Source organism: Equus przewalskii, chromosome 17, assembly GCF_037783145.1.
Source record: "Equus przewalskii isolate Varuska chromosome 17, EquPr2, whole genome shotgun sequence".
Lineage (NCBI taxonomy): Eukaryota > Metazoa > Chordata > Mammalia > Perissodactyla > Equidae > Equus > Equus przewalskii.
Window position 1 is genome coordinate 38,012,489 of NC_091847.1, and position 18,736 is coordinate 38,031,224.

Here is an 18,736-nt window from a genome sequence, read left to right on the forward strand (position 1 = left end):
TACTCATTAAACACTGGAATAAAGAATTCCCAGCAATAATTCCCTCAATGTTTTGTTTTTCTTAATACGTAACACTTCACTAAAACTTGTTCACTTCTTCCCTTCCCCGCATCAAAGAAAATAACACGTAGTGAGAATCAACTGTACATTTCAAACTCAGACTCACCATAGAACTTGAGTTGGCAAATCTCAATCAGTGACCCCTCCTGTTCTCCACGCCAGAGCACATGAGGCTTCGTCTAGTCAGCTCTAAATGAATTTACAGCCCCTGCAATGCAACAGGACACTAACATTCTGAAAAGGAAACTGGATCTCACCGGAATTCATGCCTCCCTCCTTGTCATTCCTGAAGGGGGCTCCCATCTATTTATTTTAGGACGTGGACAAACTGTCTAGTATCAAATCCCTCACAAATAGAGAAAAATCACAAAAATTCAGTAAGACCTATGTGATTCTCAAGCCCTGTACAAATAGAAAATCAGAGCTCTTCACTCTATAATGAATCAAGGGGAGAATGAAACCATTTCTTATCTGGAGCCCCTCCCAAATAAATGTTTCACATGTAGCTTGTAGAGGGATGCTAAGCTGTCAGTTTCAAATGCTACTTACTATAATCTAACTACAAGTTTTACTCCCTTGGCCTTTGACTTCAGATTAATGATGAGAGCAATTTAATTGGAAGGAAATTTCCTTCCACAATTTTTTAAATAAAACACAAGACTTGATTAACTTCGTGCTGTTCACTAAAGCCAGTCTTACCTGAGTTTTTCCTTTGCAGCAAAACAGACATTATGTGGTCTATCATTTTAACAGAAAACCATGTTAGTTTTTGTCTATGTAGCATTCATTTCCAGTCCCTGGAAACAATTTACAGAGAGAACAAATTTGCCACATGTACAGCCACTTGTGTTATGGAAAATTTTCCACACGCAGAGAAAACATCATGATTTGGTTTAGAAAACAAGTCACTTCAGAGTTGTGGAAAATAGGACCTGTCCCTGCCTTTAAGGCGAGATCTGCCACTGATAGTCATTCTGGTTATTCTGCACATGTAACCGGCTCTCCCTGAGTTACTTTGAGATATTTATCATGTGTGATCAGTTGAAAGTTAATATATTATAAACTCAAAAGGAAAAAAACTCTTTTGCTTGGATTTGTTCATAAAGGACAGCCATTATTAATAGAAAACAGCTTCTGTTCCCCAAATCACATTTGAACTATTTAATTACTAAGTTCCTAAAAGTTAAGGCAATTTTTATAGTAACAAATACATTGGAAAACATTGCAGCTTATGAATATGATTATCTATTGTGAGATAAAAACTCTTTGTCATCATCAAATATAAAAAAATTATGGGGAAAGTAATCATAATAGTTGAAATTTTTACCCCTATAAAAGAAATCTGGTTTGTGTTATGAGTTCCTTCTGACAAAACTATAGCATTTTCTGCCAGTTACTAGTTAAGGGTTTGTATTATGTGTACAAAACCATACATACTTTAGAAACCAGCTGCTTTGGCACTTAGGTGCCGTAAAATCGTCTCCATGACACCCTCTATCCTTCCTTCAGAGTCTAGTTTGATGTGTCCTCACCGATCAGCCTGTCTGGCCTATAGCTTCTCCCCTGGCTGGCCAAAACCCTACATCCCTCTAGACACCAATCACCCAAAGAGTTATTGGGATCCACCCAATTCCATTTCCCCAGTGCCTCTTGAGAGGCCATAAAGAAACCGTTCCGGCATTTGCTCTGTCCCTACCTCTCCGGTCAGGCTGGAGGTGGCTGGAGGAAGACAGAGAGAGCAGTGCAGCTGCCCTGTGGGAGATCCTGGCCCAGCACGGAGCTGGGGGAGGGCACAACACGGGCAGCTGGAGGAAGAGAAGGAGGAGTAATCGTGTGCCACTGCAAACATGATACGGTGCCAACAAAAACACCATTCTTTTTCCCAAGAAGTTCAAAGCCATTTGCAAATACTAACTCATGAGCCCAAGTAGTCATGGAGAGATTATTACTTTATTATGCCTTTAAGATAACCACTGCAAGTAAGTCAAGAGGGAAGGGAGTCCATTCATTGTTTCCTCAGACATCCACTGAGCACCTACTATGTGCTGGCAATGGAGGGAGAGGAGCAAGCAAGACAGACAAGGTCCGTGCTCCTCCAGGCTCCCACGCTAGTCCCTGCCCTCCTGGTTTCCCCGTCGGGGCACTAAGCACCTGGTTACACTATTTATTATGCTTATTTACACTTTACTTTTGTCCAGATTGCTTAATGGAATGCACTCCATTCTTCAGAGTGTCATAATGTACTAAGTGCTGAGCAAACACACAAAAGAAAAAATTTTTGTTACCTGTAAATCTCATTTACAATGACAGAAATTAGAGGATATCAATGCAAAGCGCTTTCTTTTAAGATGCCATAAACAAAGCTTATCGTGAGCAATCTTGTCTCTCTCAATGTTTGTGCAACTACTATAGGCGGACAAGGAGAGTTAAGACTGGTAACATCATGCCAAGCAGTTTATATAAATAATCTGAATTTTTAAAAAGGATTAATCAGATGAGCAAGCAAGTTTGGTGAAGCAGAGAGCTTCTATCGATGGATCTTTTTCTGATCTCCTTTTTATTTCATGGCAGGTTGGCTAGAGAAAGTGACTTATGCCATTTCTAAATCCTTCTGCTTAGACAATGGACTCTAGATATTTTAGAGAATGTGTTTCTCTAAGAGTAACTGGACAAAAGAGGCTGGTGGCTGCTTTTAAAAAATGCATGACTTTTCGATGAATCAAAAGGGATTTAAGCTGTTGTGTTGAAAGATGCAAGGTAAGGATTCTCATCTCTTCTGGGAGTCACTTACCTGACCCAGTTGGGACAGAACAGAGAGGCTGCTGCAGCCCTCAGTCAGCAACTTACACATTTTAAAAGTGGTAGGGAACTATAACACCCCTTAAACACAACTTCCCTCTCTAATAAACACTTCCCTGACGAAACAAAAGCTAACAGAGGTATACTATTGATCCGCCACTCGAGACTATTGGTTAGCACATATACCCAATGAAATTCAAGCTCCACATCTTAGCAGTTAAATAGTGCCTTCATTTGGCCCCAAACTACCTTGCCAACCTCAGCCTCAGTCTCCCTATTACTGTACCCATGGCACAGATTTTCACAATACTGTATCAGACTTCCCTGGTACCCTTTGCCCTGAAAGTTGCTCTCCCACCACTCCAACACACATGCAAACAAACACATGGACACAGACAGTTTGCCCACTTGGAAAATTGTTCATTTTTCAGGATCAAATGACTTCTTCTGGTTATTTCTTCCTCAATTCACACATCACTAGCTTATCACATATTTAGTTATGTAGGTATCTAACTAAAATCTGAATATCTCATGTATAGAGACCATAACTTATTCCTTTGTATCTTCAGCAACTAGTATTAAATCTTTGTTGAACTTGAATTTTCTACAAAACATCAATATGACACTTATTGAGGCTGGCAAGGTGATCAATTACAGTTGGATTTACTCTTCAGCTGAAAGCACAAATTGGATGCTTAAAACCCTTTATTAAACAGAGCTGGTAATGAAGAGAATAAAATCAATTAAATGAATTATTAAGTTAAAAACATCTATTATTTTTTATGAAAGAGCTACTGCATTAATATCAACACCATTGTCATTCAGCTTTTCACCCTTTAGGTGGCTAGTGACTTAAGAACTGGGACCATATTCTGCTCCAATTATAATGATAGAACTGAAGAGAAAAGGGTGGACTTACAGAATTGCTGTAGGGGACAAGAAACAGCTAACCATTGACAGCAATGACAATGCTAGCTGAAACTACTTATTTCTAGCTTCAAATCAAACAGGAGGAGAACAGAAGAGAAGGATAGGGAAGGACCCAGAACAAAAGAGAAATGGAGGAAAGGGCGGGATTGGATTGCTGCAAAAGATTATCTTTAGAATCCGTTTTTGCCATTTTTCTCTTTAGAAAAGTGAGAAATATAGATGTTCTTATAGATTGTACAGAACATAATGATAGGCAGTCGAAGATAAGTACTACTGTAATTAGTAAAAAAGTTGTTCTGCCTCCAGAGCCTCTTACAAAAATTATTTTAGGGGCATCCTTCCTGCTTCTTTCAATATGTTTAGGAAGGTTCCCTTCATTATCTAGATTTGAAATACTGATATCTATGTTTTAGTTTTACCAACATAAATTTCAGGAAGTCAATAATTGAACAATGTTTCTCTGTACTTTAGTGTGAACCTCTTGTGTGTACGTGTATGTGTGTGTGAACTGTGCATAGCAAACATGTTTAAAACCTCATGCTTTTAGTGGACACAGTGAAGCACCCTCACATACATTATTAGCTCATTCGATCCTCACAGCAACTTTCTAAAGTGGCCATGGCACCTTACAGATGAAGACATTGAGTGTCAGAGAGATTCACTATCTTGCAGAATTAATAGATAAACCCAAGCAGTCTGATGGTATTCCTGAGGTTCTTTCTATCACGTAATACTATGTGAATGCTTTAAAAATTATTAGAGATGTAGCTTTGATTCTTTACATTTCTTTAAAGATGCCAGCACTGTATATTTTGCACCCTTGTTTATTGAGCAAGAAGTATACATATGACACATAACAATTTTTATTTCCCTGAATACATGGAAATCCCCTAAGAATCCAGATGTCGTTTAAGGGATTCATTCCCTGATCAATACGCAAGCAAATATTTGTTTTCAGATAAAACCAAAAGCTTTCAACCTTAATTAATTCCACAGCAGACAATGCAAATTCATTCTTCCTGCCAAAGCCAGCAGAGGGCAGGATGCTCCCACCAACAGCCAGCTCGCTGGAGCCGCCAGCCAGACCAGTGCAACTGCTTAGCGAAGGGCGTTGAAGCGTTAGAGCAACCATCATTTTCTCACCTGGATCTGAAAAAAGAGTGTAGGCTTGAGCTGAGAATAGGGGCTGTGGGATGTGGCCTGGGAAATGTCAGGAAAAGTTTTGCTTTGCAGGCTGCCCACATTTTCTTTGGGATTTGATGCTTAAGATGCCTGGAAATGAGCCAGTTCCAATTATCTTCCTGGACCATTTTGCTGGGGAGGCTACACTGGGGAATTAATTTAAGATACAGCATGATAACTTCTGTTTCTGGTTTTAGGCTGACTCAGGTCACAGCTGGGCTATTACGTTCACATGCTCTGTCTTGGGCCCCCCACCTCTGCCCATCCTGAACCTGCTATCTCTTTCTCTCCTTCAGAACTCCTAATGGCTCCCCACTTCACGGCCTCCTCAGACTGTCATCACTGCACAGCCCCACTGATAAGGGATAACCAACTCCTGCCCACTAATTCAAATCCTCTCTCTCTCCCCAGGCCCGACTCAGGGGGCGCCTTCCCCAGGAAGTTTCTGGAGATCCTGGCCCCAGTGAGCATCATCAAGAAACTTTGAACAAGTGAACCACTAGGTGGAGGTTTTGTAGCAGGTCTTGGGTCTAAAAAGATATGGCCCATTCCCTGTAGCCCAGGTAGTAGCATGGTAAAGGCAAAATGGGAGGGAGACAGGATGAATGCCACACTTCCCTGGAGAGACTGACCATTGCTGAAGAAGGTGGCAGAAAAATCTTCTAGAGTTTTCAAACTAAGGACTAGAAGTTTGCCATCAGTACCTCAGAGGCTTCTAGGTTGGGTGCTGGCTGAGGGTGGGATGGTTATTGGTCAGGCTCCGCATCCCTGCCCAAGACACTCCCCTCCTCTCACTTCCCCCAGCCAGATGAGAGCAACTCCATTTTTACCTGTATTATTTATGTACACCTCTGGGTACTATACACAGATTTCCTTTAAAGAAAAAGATCCTGCAAAAATAAGCAAACAAGCAATCTACTCATCAAGGATCACAACAACAAAAACAATTTTAAAAACAGTTTGAAAATCATTGCTCAAAACTCTAAATTTTCTTTACTGTTGAAATAACCAAGCCTGGAAGCCCAGAGAGGAGGAAAGACCTGCGGTAAGTTGCAGGATGAAGGGCAAAAATCCTTATATCCGGTATCTAAAGCCCAAGATGCTTTCTGCTAAAAGACGGGGCTTGCATTGAGCCTGAAAGAGGAGGAAGCGTTAAATGAAGGGATGGAGGCCTCAGTCTCCTGTGGACAGAGCATCCCAAACAGTGGAACTCTCTGGAGCAAAGATGAGAGACAAAATATGCTTGCATGGGCTTGACCAGCAAAATAAATTTAATATTACGTTTTTTAGCACATTTATTGAATGCTATGTGTAAGGCAATGTGTTGAGCACTGGGACAGAGCGGTGAGTGAGATAGATGTGGCCCCTATCTGTGTTCTTGGAGCTTACATTCTAGTAGGGGACACAGGCATATGACTGTAATTTGATAAATGCTACACTGGAGAAGTATAAGGAGTACAAGAGCATTCTTTTGTTTGTTTGTTTGTTTTTTTTTGAGGAAGATTAGCCCTGAGCTAACTACTGCCAATCCTCCTCTTTTTGCTGAAGAAGACTGGCCCTGAGCTAACATCCATGCCCATCTTTCTCTACTTTATACATGGGACACCTACCACAGCATGGCTTTTTGGCCAAGCGGTGCCATGTCCGCACCTGCAATCTGAACCGGCGAACCCCGGGCCACGGAGAAGTGGAACGCACGAACTTAACTGCTGTGACACCGGGCCAGCCCCTGGAGAAGTATAGAAGTAAGAGCTCTCTTAAACTCGATGACTTACACCACCTCCTGGATTATTTGGCCCCACCTCTTTAATTACTCAAGCCATCACCTATTCTAATGGCATAAAGTCCTGCCTGGCTCTCCAAAGAGCTTCCACCAACCCCCAAAAAGGACCTAATCCAGGATCCCACATTGCATTGAGTCCTCCTGTCTCCTCAGTCTCCTCCAATCTTGAGCTGTTCCTCAGTCTGACTTTTTCTTTGTCTTTCGTGACCTCGACACTTGTGAAGAGCACCAGTCAGTTGTCTTGTAGAATGTTCTTCAGTTTGGGTTTGTCTGATGTTTCCTCATGACTAAATGCAAGTTAGGTATTTTTGATAAGAATACCACAGAAATGATGTCATGCCCTTCTCAGTGCATCCTATCAGGAAGTCCATGACATCAATGTGTCGCATTATTGGTGATGTTAACTTTGATCACGTGGTCAACTTACTGTCTGCCGAGTTTCTCCACTGTAAAGATAACTACTTTCTCTTTGTAATTAGTATCTTGTGGTGAAATATTATGAGATTATGCAAATATCTTGTTTCTAATTATATTTTTGCCCACTAATCTTAGCATCTATCGAGTCTTCTCTAAAACAATCATTCCTATGTCATCTGCCAAATGGTGATTTTATATTCCCAACATTCCTTCTACATTTACTCATTGGAATTCTGCTGTAAGGAAGAGCAGTCCTTTCTCCTGGATTTGTTTATTTATTCAATTATCTGTTTTTATCAGTACAGACTCACAGATAGTTATTTTATTCTATGGGCTATCATCCAATATTATCATTATTTATTTTGTTGCCCAAATAGTCCTAGTTTTGGCGATTGGGACCTACTTCAGGTTGGTGTCTAATCTTTTCAATATGCTCCCATCATTTATTGAACACTTACTTTGTGGCACCACAAGATGATCCAGGCTTATCTTATACTTTCTGCACCCAGCCCTGGATTCAGCCATTTTGTTCATAAATGGTACTTAGAAACCAAGTCCTGTCCTGGGTATTAGGTATACTCATTGCTGCTGGGGTGTCATTGCTTCTAGGTTTTCTACTAAACAGATCAAGAAATGTATACATGTATACTACCCAAATACATATACATCTGTATCTATTTCTAAATCTACCTCTCTCTATACATACACACACACACACATACACACACATATATATGTATAACCAGTAGTTGAAATCAATACCTATGATTCTAATCCATAGGGTTCATTCTAGCCTTCCTTCTTTCTTCATTTGTAATTCCTTTCTCTGATAGTGATAAATTGGCTCGCATTATCCACGACATATTTACTTATTTACTCAGTTTTAGAATACACATAAAGTAGTTTCAGAATTACTAATGCATACCTCTATGAAAAACAAATTTACTAAAAAGGGTGCAATATTTGTGGGCATCCCTTTGGTCTTTCGCCTTGGAGGATATATTCAAAGTACTGTGTTCCAATATTACTTGGGCTTATTATCTTCTTTTTTATCCCATTTGTTACGGTTGTAGTATTCATTTCTAGCACAGTCAGATTCATTGGCTACCATTTGTATTCCATTTGGGTTCTCCACGCATCCTGGTTAATATTACTATCTATTTTCTTTAAAATGTGAAACACTACTTGATTCTAAAAGTCAGACTATACAAGAAGGTGTGCTTAGAGAAGTGTCCCCACTCATCCCTTCTAGCCATTCCCACTCCTTCATTCTTTCCACTCCATTCTCACCCACCTCTGTGGATAACCAATCACATTAGTTTCTAATTTATTCTTGCCATATTCCTCTTTGCACAAATGAGCAAGTATATGTATATTTTCTTATCTCTTCTTTATTTTACTTGAAGGGTACCATACTATAGATATATTTCAGCATTTTATTTTTTTTCACATAAAAGTATATTCTAGAAACATTATGTGTTGATTTGGAAAGGTCTTCTTCATTCTTTTTTACAGTTTCATAATACTTTCTACTATGTGGAGGTACCATAGTTCATTCAACCACTCTCCTATGTATGGGCATTTAGATGGTTTTCTATATTTTGCATTTACTAACAGCACTCCAATAAATAACATTGTGTATATGTTACTTGTATTTCTGAAAGTGTGTCTTCAGAATAACTTCCTAGAAACAGAGTTACTGGTTAAAAAGGTAATATATATATAGCTTTGTTAGATATTGATAAATTTTCCTGGGGATCTTTTAATACCTATAAATGTCCAAGCCATACCCTCAGAGGTTCTGATATGATTGGCTGAAGAGTAGGGCCAAGCATTGGTATCATTTTTTATGCTTTCTATCATTTTACTGAGGTATAATTTACACCATAAACTCTAAGTGTACAATTCAATAATTCTTGTTTGGTTGGTTTTCTTTTCTTTTCTTTTTTTGGTGAGGAAGATTGGCCCTAAGCTAACATCTGTGCTAATCTTCCTCTATTTTATATGTGGGATACCACCACAGCGTGGCTCGAGGAGCGGTGTGTGGGTCTACACCTGGGATTGGAACCCAGGAACCCTGGGCTGCCAAAGCGGAGCGTGCAAACTTCACCACTATGCCATTGGGTGGTCCCACAATTCAATAATTTTTAAAGTAAGTTTACAGAGTTGTGCAAACATCACCAGTATCGGTATCTTTTCTAAGCTTCTTAAGTGATTCTAATGACAATCAAGAGTTTAAAACCACTAAACTGATCAACTATTCATGCTTTTTGCTACCACATGGTGTCACTATTAAAGTCCTATCTGCTACTTGGAGACACTGGCCTTTTCCCACTTCTCAGCACCCATGCTGGTTTAGATTCAGTAGAACCTGTTTCCATTGAACAAAAGCAGGCAACTCAAAATCAGTCCTCATTCTTCAAAGTGGAATCAGAATCACTGGGGTATAAAGGTTGCACCAAAGGGAGCTTCCAGCGAAAGTTACATACTTGTCCAAACCAGTTCTTCTCCACTAGACTCTTGTGCTGAAACCATGTCATTAAAACAGACCTCATTTTTTACTTCTTTAAGGGTATTCTCTTACTCATGTCAATTGGCCCCTTCTATCCTAGCAACCAGCTGAGCATAACCCTAGACAAAGGAGGAGGCAACACAAATCTTAAATATCTCCCATATGAGATAGTCCTTTGAATGTCTCCCTTAAGAAGCACTTGTAATGTTCCATAATAAAGGGTCTAGCTAGCATAGGCTCAGTTTGGGAAATGTTGGGAATGGTTTGCTTCAGCAGGTGGTATTTGAACTGAGCTTTGACTGATGACCACCATTGACCTGATGAGACACAGGGAGGTAAAGGAGGGCACGTTCCAGGCAAAGCAGGCAACATATGCAAAGACCCTGAAGGAGGATAGAATAGGAAGGCTAGTGCGACTGGTGCACAGAGAGATGACAGGGGAATATATTGCTAGATAAGTTTAGACAAGCACACCTGAGGCCATATCATCCAGGTCCCTTTAGACCTGAAGAATTTTGTTCCTAATCTTGAAAGCAGTGGAGACTCACTGAAAGGTTCTATCTAAGTGATAGATTCGAGGAGGATAAGGCGGTTGAATGGTATGATTATATTTATTGAGAAAAATTCACTGCAGCAAAGAAAACAGACTGGTAAAGTAGATACTGGAAGGCCAATTAATACTTTGAATATGAATACTTTGAAACATGGGGAAATGATTTTTAAAAATCCAGTTGGTGGGGGGCAGCCCAGTGGTGTAGTGTTTAAGTTCACACACTCTGCTTTGGCGGCCCAGAGTTCGCAGGTTAGGATCCTGGGTGCGGGCCTACACACCACTCATCAAGCCTTGCTGTAGCAGCATCCTACATACAAAATAGAAGATGATTGGCAACAAATTTTAGCTCAGGGTAATCTTCCTCACCAAAGGAAAAAAAAATCCAGTTGGTGACTGGATTCTTATTAATATCGAGAAAAGAAATAGAATGACAGGTCTTAGTGATTGGTTGACTCTAGGGGCTGAGAAAGGTATCTAGAATGACTCAAGTTAACAGACTATACTACCCACTTCCCCTCTTTATTACATTCATCTATGGCCCACCCTTCATTATTCCTTATCATTCTTTTGAAACTTTTAGCTCCTAACTCTCTGCCCTTCTCTGCATCCTGCATTAATTCTTTGTGATTTCAATACACACGCAGATAATCCTTCCATAACCCTGGTTGCTTGGTTTCTTAATTGCCTCTCCTTCAATCATTTTGTATTCTATGCCACCTTAGCCACTCATTCCCATGGACATATACTTGACCTTTCACTACTGTTAACTCAAATCCCTCCATAGTCTCATTTGCAAAAACCCCTTCTAGTACTCAAATTCCAATAAGCCTTGACCCTAACAAGCCCTATATTCCATTGATTCTACCATGATGGCACTGCCCATCATCCCAGCCTATGTTTATTTTCATTACTAAACATCTTAAATTCTAGAATCAATCAGTGCAATCACTCTCTATCATACACCTTCAACTCACTTAGACCCCTCTCAATTTGTTGAACCTCTTGGCCAAGCCACCATTATGACAATTAAATGATGCCTTTGAAGTTGTGTAAGAATAAGGTGTATAGCAAATATCTTCTGTTTTCCCCTTAAGATCTAATCTCCTTCCTTCTCTTCCCCACTGTATGCCCCGGCAATTTGACCTATAAGGACTGCATCTATAGAGGCCCGTGCCTTCTTGCTTTCAAATGGTTCCACAAATGGAGAGCCCAAGCAGGAAATAGAAGGGATAGAGGACAATGGAGTTGCACTTATTTATTTCACTGGTTCCATTCCTGCAAGTTCACCAAAGGCTGCCTGTGTCCCTAACTGAAGTCAGTTCACTGGCCCGCTGTAGGGGACTCACTCTCCTTCTAAATATTGGAAATCTTTTGCTCCCACCTGGGTCCTTCCTGTCTAGAGATATTAGCAGCTCCACTGCTAGCAGATCTGGGTTCCAGCATATCGCTGTAGGTCAACTGAACCCCACCCACAACTTATGCTTTACATTTATTATTAAGGTACAATAAACACAGTGAAATGTAAAGAACCCAATCAACTTTGACAAGCGTACACATCTGGAAATCCCACATTCCAGTCAAGATATAGAACATTTCCATCACATTAGAAAGTTTTCTCATGAATTCTTCAAGTCAGTAAACTCTCTTGCCAAGGCAAGCACTCTTCTGATTTCTATCAACATAGATTACTTTTGTCTATTTTGAACTTCTATAGATTGAATCATTTAATTTTTATTCTTTCATGTCTTGCTTTTTGCTCTCAACATCATGTCTATGAGATTCGTCATAGAGTTATATCTATAGCATGTCTTCTTTTACCAAGAGTGTGATTCTGTTGTGTGAATATACTACAATTGGTCTCTTCTATTCATGGGCATTTGGGTGGTTTCTAATTATTGGCTTTTATACATAAAGATGTTATGAGTATTCTTGTACAATCTTTTTATGGGTATATGTTTTCATTTTCTTAGATAATTAAAGAGGAGTGGAATTGATGAGTCATATGGAAAATCTATGTTTATCTTTGTGAGAAATTGTCAGTTTTTCAAAGTGATTGAATGATTATATATTCCATAAGTAATGCATGATAGCTCCAATTGCTGCATATTTCTGCAACATTCAGGATTGTTATATTTTCTTTACATTTTTAGGCATTTTACTGAGTGTGCAGTAGTATCTCATTGTGGTTTTAGCCTGCATTTCTAAGAGTGAGTACCTTTTCATGTGCTTATTGACCATTTGCCAATCTTCTTTTGTGAGGCCTCCCAGTCTTTGGCCCAGTGGGAAGGGGAGTATTTATCTTCTTATAATTCAATTATAAAAGTTCTTTTTATAATCTCAATGCACGGTCTTTGCAGATATATATTTTGCCAATACTTTCTTCCATTTAGTGCCTTGCCTTTTCATTTTCTGTGGAAGAGGATAGGGTTGAATCAAGGTTAATTTCCTATTTTGATCATTGTAATGTGGTTATCTAAGAGAAGGTCCGTGAGTTTAGAGATACATACTGAAGGAGGTAAAGGTAAAGAAGCATCATGTCTGCCATATTTATGTGAAACAGAGAGAGCGGCAATGATATAGCAAAATGTGGTAAAACGTTAACATGGGGAATCTGAGTTAAGGGTAATCGGGAATTCTTTATACTAGCAACTTTTCTGTAAGTCTGAAGTTATCTCAACATAAAGTTTTAAAAAAAGAATTTATGATATCAAAGAAATCATAGGAAGAATGCCTTTCAATAAGAAGGAAGGTGTATGGACCAAATGTTTGTGTCTTGCCAAAATTCGTATGTTGAAGCCCTAACACCCAATGTGATGATTAGGAGGCCTTTGGGAGGTAACTGGATTGAGATGAGGTCATGAAAGTGAGGCCTCCATGATCGGATTATTGCTCTTTTAAGAAGAGGAAAGGAAACCAGAGCTTCCTCTCTCTGCCATGTGAGGATACAGCAAGAAGGCAGCCAGCTGCAACCAGAAAGAGGGCCCTCACCTGACATGAATCCGCCAGCACCTAATTCTCAGACTTCCCAGCATCCACAATTGTGAAAATAAAGCCTTGTTTTTTAAGCCTCTCAGTCTACGATATTTTGTTATAGCAGTCCAAACGATGACAGAATCATCAGACTTAAGAGCTAATGAGAAGTCAAGTAAGATAAGGACTGAAGTATGGTTTTTTTTTAAAGATTGGCACCTGAGCTAACACTTGTTGCCAATCTTTTTTTTTCCTTCTTTTTCTCCCCAAAGCCCCCCAGTACATAGTTGTATATTCTAGTTGTAGGTCCTTCTAGTTGTGATATGTGAGACGCTGCCTCAGCATGGCTTGACAAGCAGTGCCATGTCCACGCCCTGGGCCGCTGAAGTGGAGCGTGTGAAGTTAGCCACTCGGCCACAGGGTCGGTCCCTGAAGTATATTGAAAATGTATGTAGAAGCTAAATTGTAGAAGCTTTAAATGTCAGACTAAAGATAATTGATAGTTTTCCTGAGAGGAATAAGGATACATTAACAGTTATCGAGCATTGAGATGTGTGATAGACTATTTCAGGAAGATGAATCTGGCAAAGGCATTCTGGGCGAAACAAGAGACTCCCAGTCAGAGACACCAATTAATAAATTATTGCAACAACCCAGCAAATGAAGATTTGGACTTAGGTGGTGATAATGAGAATATAAAGGAAGGGACAGATATGAAAAGCATTGTGATGCAGTGACTCTGGATGGCCTTTAGAAATGTATAATTTCCAAAAGCTTCCCAGAAAATTCTGATACACAGCCAGACATAGGAACTCTGAGACTAGGGGAGGTACTGGCACCATGTGGTGACATTAATGGAAACATGAGCCCTGGACATAGGAATTAGTGGTCAAAAGGAACCAGATTGAGGCTAAAGAAAATGGAAGGCTACTATGATAAAATCTTAGGTTTAATTGTTATAGGACAGGGCACTTAAACAAAATAAACTTCGAAGAAACAAATCTAAAGGGAATGTAATGAAATGGACACTCTACATTGACTAGAAATGGAGCCAAAGATTTGGATAGGGGCTGTTCAATATTGTTTAGTATAAAATATTTTTATATCTTTATTAAATTATAATGCATTTTAAGTTTTATTTTATGTATTTTGAGGACAGTATGAATGGATAAAAATATGTGTGATACAATACAAGCTGTATCTGCTCCTATTCCTTTCTTCACCTCCCTCGTTACTCTGAGCTGTAAAAATCTCTCTTGGATGTTTCCTGAAGAGTGAATCAAATGCCTGTTCAAAAGACCTTCCAGTTATATACTTTATTCTCTGTAATTTCTACCTCGTGAGCCTCCACAGTGCAGCATAAAAATAATGCTTTATGCTTCAGTGTCAAACAAAATGGAGTGAAGTCACCCTGCCATGGTCAAAGGAACAATATAATTACCCTTTTCTCTCTCTCTCTCCTTCTCTCTCTCACTTCTCTGATATGATTCAAATAATCACTAATAGTGAACATATTTTTAAGAAAATAAAGTTGACTAATCCAGAAAGTAAATACATAAGCAGATGACGAGAGCTACAGCAAGCACCTACTATGTCATGGTGGTCAATAAATGATAGCCTCCTCTCCCACCCAACTCCATCCACTATGTGAAGATGGTGAGAGGTAGAAAAACAACGGTCACAGTTTTAAAATAAAGTTCATCTATGTTTTGCTGCCAACCTCAATTCTCTCCCCAGGCAACAAGTTCATTTCTATTGGGCTCTGTTGGGATAGAAAGTGTCTTCCAAAAGGGGTGCAGAGAGGTTACAAGGCAGCTTGAGGAATATTTTTTGCTTATTGTGGGAGGAAGGAGAGAGTAGGCAAAGAACTCTGGAAACAAAATTCTCTCTCCCACTAGTCCTATCAATTAGAGATTCATAGTAGTTAATGAGCTGCTCTTTTAAAGTGCAAAGGTCTTATAGGGCTAAGCCTCATTTGCACCTGAATGTCATTAAACAAATAATCAATTTTAGCTAAAACTCAAGGCAGAAAAGTTTGTAATAGGGGAAGGTGATGTGAAGAGCCTTTTTAAGGAGTAAGGAAAGTGGCATACTGCATCTGATAGCTAGAGGTCCTGAGGCCAGTGAGTTTCTGAAACTATGGGAAGAGACAGAAGGTGGCAGCTGGATTTCCAAACAGAAAGGGCCAATGGCCAAGTTCAGCGATGACATCTTGATCAGAGGTCAGAGAGCAATGGATGTGTGCCACTCCTATTTGAGCAGGACTTTCAGATGACTACATTAAAATATTCAGACTAATAATAACAGTTTCCCTTATTCCCATACAAAAATCATAATCCTTGCAACAATTTTACAAGACAGATATTATATCATCATTTCCCAATTGAGGAAACTTGCACACAGAGAAATTCCATAGCTTACTCAAGGTCATGCCAAAGCTCATAAATATAAGGGTAGAATCTGACCATACATTTTTTTGACTGCAGAATCTACCTTGTTTTCCAGGAAGGCCTCTACATTTGGCAGGCTACAAATCTTATCTTCCTTCTCCTGGGCTCTATCTTCTCAGGCTAGAGCTTGACGGACTTTCTAGTTCAACGCAATGTCTTTCTAGTCAACCTATGCCCTCTTATAGGAGTGGGTCTAAGAGTGGAAAGAACTCAAATTGTAGATTCCAACACCCGGGGATCCACAGCTCAGCTCTTCCACTTACATGCTATGTAGCTATCAGCATTCTTCCTCTGCTGTAAATTAGATGATCATACCTAGTTCACAGTATTCTTGGTGGTGGTTTGAGTTATCTATTGCTGCATAACAAACTATTACCTAATTTAGTGGCTTAGAAATTTGATATTTATTTTGCTCATGATTCTGTAATCTTATCAAAGTCTGGTAGGGATAGCTTATCTCTGTTCCACTCAGTGTCAGTTGGGGTAGCTTGAAGGCTGTGGGTGGAATCATGCAAAGGCTTGCTTACTCACAAGTCTGGCAATTGATTCTGGGTGTTGACTGATATTTTAGCTGGTGGTGTCAGCCAAAACATCTATATGTGGCATCTCCCTGTAACTTGGGCTTCCTTACAACATGGGGTTCCAAAGATAAGCATTCCAAGAGAAAGATAAGCATCCTGTTAGATGGAAGCTCTACTTCTTTTTATACTCTAGCCTCAGAAGCTACACAGCATCATTTTTGCAGCATTCTATTGTTTGAAGTAGTCACTAAGGTCTATGGGATGGGACATATATTCCATTAATGGGGGAGTGGCAACATTTTGGAAGAGCATTTGGGACCACAGCATTATGGAGGCTGTTCTTGGAAACTAAAATCTGTCACAATCGACTTTCAGGCCACACAAATTCACATCTCTTCCACATGCAAAATACACTGACTTTCTTCCCCATGACCCTTCTCCAAGCTCATCAGGCTTAGGCTTGAGACCCAGGATATTTTTTTTTTAATTGTTTTTTAAATTTATTATTATTTTTTTTATTGCAGTAACAGTGTTTATAACATTATATAAATTTCAGGTGTACATCATTATATATTTCAATTACTGTGTAAATCACAACATGTTTACCATCCAAAGACTAATTACAATCCATCACCACACACATGTGCCTAATCACCCCTTTCAAGGTCCAGGATCTTGTCATCTAATCAGATGAAGCTCTTTAGGTGTGGTCCCTTGGTTTTATAACTTTGAGTGTCATTCCTCTCTATCTGCAGATCTGTGAACTAAAGAGATAATTCATGTATTTTACACACACCTGACATACAATGACATGAAAAATAGAGGCAAACCATTAAATGTACTAACATTCAAAAAGGAGAAAAGAGATGAAACACAGCAGTCACTGGTTCACAACAGTTGTGAAATACAGCCAAAAACATCTTACCAGTTCCTTGATTAGAGCTCACTCCAACTACCTGGGAAATTTCGTTGGCTCTTTGCTCTGCATTATGACCTCTTTCAATCCACTAACTTATCTTTTCTATTCCATAAAATGTAGGTCATCTTTTCAGTTGAGTGGTTTCCTTAGTCTGCTTCCTGCCCATAGATTTTTGGGAGTACAAAGGCCTCTTTTAATTTGTCTCTATCCTTTTCAGTACAAAGTGATAAAATTCCTTTAAACATTTTGTGGGTTTCTTATGAATCAATTTATAATCCACTCAGTCAGACAAAAACAATGTGTCTAAATCTCATTGAGGTAAGTCTTTTTTCTAACTTGGGCTCTCTTTAATGACACCCACCTTAAGATTCTTAGTAATGCTATTGTTTTTATGAAAGGAATCTGTGAGGCACCCCTTAAGATCCTTAGAGGGACTTTTGTCTGTTTGAAATAGTCTATAAGGCACTATCTTAAAACTTTATGAGGTCTTAACAAAGGTTTTATATTTAGACCATGTTTTCCTGACAGCACCCTGGATTTGATCTCTGCTCAGAAGCCACATCTTAATTTTAGTGTCATTTGCCATCTGGAGAGGCTGGGAATGAGAAACAGTTTTCTTTTCCAACCCAGCAAGTCCTGGAGTCTTTATATATAACAGTTCTTTCTTTAGCTCATCTCTGTTTCTTACATTTTACTACAGGCAGCTATAAACAGACAAAAGGCAAAGCACTTTCAACCTTCTTTCTGAAAATCTCCTTAGCTGAAAACAGGTATATTTCTTATTTTCTACCTTACTGCAGGAAACACTGTTGCTAAACTCTCTGTCACTACATAACAAGAGTCCCCTTTGCTCCAGCTTCCAATACCATTTTCCTGTCTTTCCTTTAAGTGCTCATTGACAGTCTTTTCAAGGTCCATGAGGCTTCCTCTAAGTCTCCTTGACTCCTTTAGGATTTCACTAACACTCTCCTAGAGATGCTTCCCATTTCCGCCTGCATCCTGGTCCTAAAGCTGCTACTATAGATTAGATTTAGTTTTGGCTGCACTTTACTTCCTGAAATCAAACTGTGTTCCAGCTATCTACTGCTGCCTGTAAAACTACCCTAAAACTTAATGGCCTAAAGAAATTTATTTTCCTTGGAAATCTGCAATTTTAAGAACTCTCCAGGGTTGCTCATGTCTCTTCAACTCAGTCTCAGCAGGGGCAGCCCAAAGCTAAGGATTAAATTCATATTTTGTCTCTGTTCCAAAACTCTGATGTGTTTTGGATCTCAGTTGGTAGACTTAAAGCCTATGGATAACTCTCAGGCTGAAGCCTGGAATCATCTGAGGGCTTGTTAACTCACATGTCTGATGGTTAATACTGGCTGTTGGCTGAGATCTTTCGTGGTGCTGTTGACTGGAACACCTGCATGTCATCTTTCCATGAGTCCTGATCTTCCATCATGTAGCTGACTTCCAAGCGTAAACATTTTGAGAGAAATAGTGAGCCAGGAAGAAGATGTAATCTCTTTCATGACATAGTCTCAGAAGTCATGTATGTCGCTTCTGCTGCATTCTTTTCATTGAGACAGCCATATAGGCCCCATGAGTTCAAGTGGAGGATAACTAGATTCCACAGATGAGACAGCGGCAAGTTT

The 18,736-nt window shown here is 39.5% G+C and overlaps 1 protein-coding gene across 2 annotated transcripts in view; it reads right to left on the reverse strand.

The window, feature by feature from the left end:
* CYTIP (cytohesin 1 interacting protein) overlaps window positions 1-18,736 on the reverse strand; it is an 83,978-nt gene extending 65,242 nt beyond the window's left edge. The window contains exons 1-4 of one of the 2 annotated variants that reach the window (XM_070579822.1): window positions 18,443-18,736; window positions 1,757-1,865; window positions 760-857; window positions 167-268 (exon numbers count right to left, since the gene is read on the reverse strand). In XM_070579822.1, coding sequence (XP_070435923.1) covers window positions 167-169 — 3 coding nt within the window. In that variant the 5' untranslated portion in view covers window positions 170-268; window positions 760-857; window positions 1,757-1,865; window positions 18,443-18,736. Of the gene's footprint in view, window positions 1-166; window positions 269-759; window positions 858-1,756; window positions 2,186-18,442 lie in introns of those variants that run through there. The other variant, XM_070579821.1, reaches the window with a different exon arrangement.